This window comes from Triticum dicoccoides, chromosome 7B, assembly GCF_002162155.2.
Source record: "Triticum dicoccoides isolate Atlit2015 ecotype Zavitan chromosome 7B, WEW_v2.0, whole genome shotgun sequence".
Classification (NCBI taxonomy): Eukaryota; Viridiplantae; Streptophyta; class Magnoliopsida; order Poales; family Poaceae; genus Triticum; species Triticum dicoccoides.
The window spans coordinates 385,352,580-385,356,329 of NC_041393.1; the positions used below are offsets into that span (position 1 = coordinate 385,352,580).

The following is a 3,750-nucleotide window of genomic DNA, read 5'->3' on the forward strand; positions in this document are numbered from 1 at the left end:
TGGAGTGGGAAAGTGGTTGAGGGTTTTGGATCAATATCACTAAGCACTTTCAGCAAGTAGACCATTAAGCAACACCTCATCCCCTTTTAATAGTATTGGCTTTCCTATAGACTTAATGTGATCTTGGATCACTAAAATGAAAATAAATAGTCTTGAGCTTTTGCCAATCTTTGTCCTTAGCATTTTGAAAGGGTTCCACATCCTCTTGTCCTTGCCACACCATTGTGAACTCATCTGAAATACACTAGGTAAAGGTATTAGTCCAACAAGAGATATGTTGACATTAATTACCAAAATCACCCAGGGAGCACTTGTGCTTTCAACAGCGAATCAACCTGTGGTTGAATGGTTAAAGGGGCAGTGGTATCCCCAGTCCACCGGGGTTCAAGTCCTGGTGCTTGCATTATTCCTGGACTTATTTCAGGATTTCTGGTGATGCACTTTCAGTGGGAGGAGACGTTCCCGTCGACGATGAGGTGCCTACGGTAACTTCGTAAATCTCAAGACGATATGCTGGCTCAGTCTCTCGAAGGTGCTCGTAGGGGGTAGGATGTGCATGCGTGCGTTCATAGGGGTGAGTGTATGCGTGTATGTATGAGCGTTTGCGTCTATACTATGTTAAAAAACATGTTTAACATTTTTCAAATACAAGTTTAACATTTTCTGAATACATGATCAATATTTTTCTATACACATTTTCAACAATTTTCAAATGCTTTATTAACATTTTTAAATGTCTGTTTGACATATTTCAAATACAAGATTAGCATCTTTTTAATACATGGTCAACATTTTCTCTATGCACATCTTCAACACTTTTGAAATACAAGATTAACATTTTAAACACATGTTAAACATTTTTCCATGCAAATGCAATACTTTTTAAATGTTTAATTAAGATTTTTTAAATGCAATATTAACATTTTTTAATACATGGTTAACATTTTTCTATACACATTTAACATTTCCCAAATGCTTGATTAACATTTTCAAATACTTGTTCAATATTTTCTTTTCAAATGCTTGATTAACAGTTTTATGTACATGATAAAAAATTCATCATCTTTTTAATACATGATCAACAATTTTTCTATACACATCCAACATTTTTTCCGAATGCTTGATTAATATTTTTCAAATACTTGTTAAATATTTTCTGAATAATTTCTCAACATTTTTCAAATGTTTTTTGTAGAATTTTTTATGTAATATATATATTTATAATATTTTTAAAGTATAAACAAAAATACAAAAACGAAGCAGACAACGAAAACAAAAAAGTAAAAAACAGAAAAAAAGAAGGTCCATCTCAGTCACACCTTCAGCAAGGGTTCGTCCCCTCCCTGAACGCGAGAAATAGGGGCGCCCTCAGGCGTTGGGCATCACGTCGGATCCAGTTATGAATGAAAAAGGAGGGGCATTTAAAGAAAAAAGGAGGGACATTTGGAGAATATTGCCAGATGTGCGCGGGCACCATGGTGACCGTTTAAAAAAACGTTTTTTAGAGCTCATTTTTTTTTAAACTTTTGTAAACGCACACACACACATGCGACATATGTGCAAAAATTTCATAACATTTTGCTTTCCCATGTGGTCTACAAACAAAGACAAATATGTATTTTGAAATGGGCTGGAATTTTTGTTTTTGGGCCGGAATTTTTTTACAGCTTACAAATTATTATTCTTTTCAAAAAATAATTCCATGGATCCTTAGTGAATACATACAAGTTTACACAGAATTATTTTCGATTTTTTTGAAACTTTTAAATATGTTTTTTTAAAAGGCCACCATGGTGCCGAGCACACAAACTTCAAACTCGGGCATTTGGGCCCTATACAACGACTTTTCTTACTGGGTTGAAGCATTCCCGACGTCTAAGCAAAGGTCCAAAACCCCACTCCGGGAAGCCCAAACCTCTCCGTCTCACGCTCCCGAGTTCCATCCCCGCCGACCGCCGTAGCCAGCAACCACCGGTAGTCGCCGCCGGCGGCCCATGGCCACCTCCACCTCCACCTCCGGGGGAGGCGGGGCACGGCCGTGGCGTACCGCGCTTCTCACCCTCCGCGATGAGTCAGTCGCCTCGCCCTCCCCTCCGGCTCTCCTCGCGCTCCTCCGCCGCCTCCTTCTGCCCCCCTCCTCGCCATCCCTCGCGGCCTCCGCCGCCGCGCTCTCCCCTCACGAGGTCCTACCCTTGGCCCCGCTTGCTTACGTCCAGTTCGGTTTGGTTCTTGGTCTCACTGTCCGTGTGCTCGTTTGCAGGTGGGCTCGGATGTGGCGTTCCTCGCGGAGAAGGCCGCGGCGGTGGCCCCCTGTGCTGGCGCCGCCGACGCGCTGCGTGGCGTCTGCCACCTGGTAATGCTTCTGTGCTTCCATGCGATTGAGATCTCGTAGTGTGCGGTGGAATTCGCCCAATGGTTGCTTTAGATTCGGGGCTGTAATGTTAGCCAGATAGACGACCATTCTGATCAGTGACCTGCGTTCTGCTGGGGTCGTGTTGGAGTACGCGAAGTTCCGACAAATTGTGGACATGGATTTTCAAATGCTGATTATTATAAACTGGAATTTTGCTTTAGCGTGCAGTGCTTTTTAGCTGTAGCTGTGGTTGTCGCGTGCTGTTGGAGCTATAGTTTTACATTTTGCAGGACACAAATTGTGTACACCCTAGAATTCTAGTACAGTATTTACTATCAAGTGTAGTCAATTTGACAAAGAAGTTGAGACTGTTGTGTTGTACTACTTTGATTGTAACGATTTGTTTTCTTTATGTATTAATATACTGAAAATGCACCTGTGCAGATTCGTGAGGTCATGTGCAAGACAAATACGGAGATTGACTCTTCTGGCTGGCTTGCAGTGTTAACGTTTCTTCATGAGCTTGTGAAGTGTTCAGTTGAGGGTGCATGCCTTAAGGGTCACTGTGATAGGACATCTGCACTGAATACACTATCTGATTGTTTGCAAATTCTCAGGTTAGATTAGGATTATTTGATAGAATACTTAGCAATCACCTTCCTGTACTCCCCCCGCCCCCTCTGTACCAAGTATTAACAGCCTAGTTGATTTAACATTGTGGGATAATGTTTCATGGTTTGACAAGACTAAACTATCACTGAAATAAAAGTAAATGGTCCGTACTTACTTGCCTCAAGGGAAAATCTACTACAGTTTGGCCCCATATTATTGTTAATAAATGACTATTTAGATATGTGTCATTCTAATCATTTCAAAGGGAGTTCTTCCTTTGTTACATGTGATGCTGCACTTCCACAAAGGCAATCTTTCATGCCTAATTTTGGGAATCGTGATGCACCACTGGTACTTTACCAAGGTTGCATGTCCTCACCAGTAAATTTATTATTGACTATTTCCCATCAGCACATTTGATTTAGTGTGAACTATCACCTGCACTTACTTTCAGCAATTTGCAGCCTATATAGTTTCCAGAAAACAGCAAATAAAACCAATCATTACCTCAGAATCGTCACTTGCTTTGTCGAGAACTGGTATAAGATTAGTGCTGATATTGTTGTTATCTTCCATAAATTTATCATTTGCACTGTTAAAAGTATATTCAAGAAATGAGTATATACTGGGACTATATTGACAATATATGTGGTAAATAACACTAAATTAAATTGTAGGCAGGCAAATTGCGACTGTGCGTATATAATTTCCTCAAAAAAAAACCCCCTAAGTTCTTAAAGACTGTCTCTAGCTGTACTGTATGATGGCACTTCCGATAGTGCATA

General features: G+C 40.5%; 1 protein-coding gene across 1 annotated transcript in view; it reads left to right on the forward strand.

Moving 5' to 3' along the window:
- The first annotated feature begins 1,880 nt into the window (after nucleotides 1-1,880).
- LOC119336304 (HEAT repeat-containing protein 6-like) overlaps nucleotides 1,881-3,750 on the forward strand; it is a 15,451-nt gene continuing 13,581 nt past the window's right edge. Inside the window, exons 1-3 of the mRNA XM_037608298.1 lie at nucleotides 1,881-2,183; nucleotides 2,261-2,353; nucleotides 2,798-2,970. Coding sequence (XP_037464195.1) covers nucleotides 1,995-2,183; nucleotides 2,261-2,353; nucleotides 2,798-2,970 — 455 coding nt within the window. The 5' untranslated portion in view covers nucleotides 1,881-1,994. The remainder of the gene's footprint in view (nucleotides 2,184-2,260; nucleotides 2,354-2,797; nucleotides 2,971-3,750) is intronic.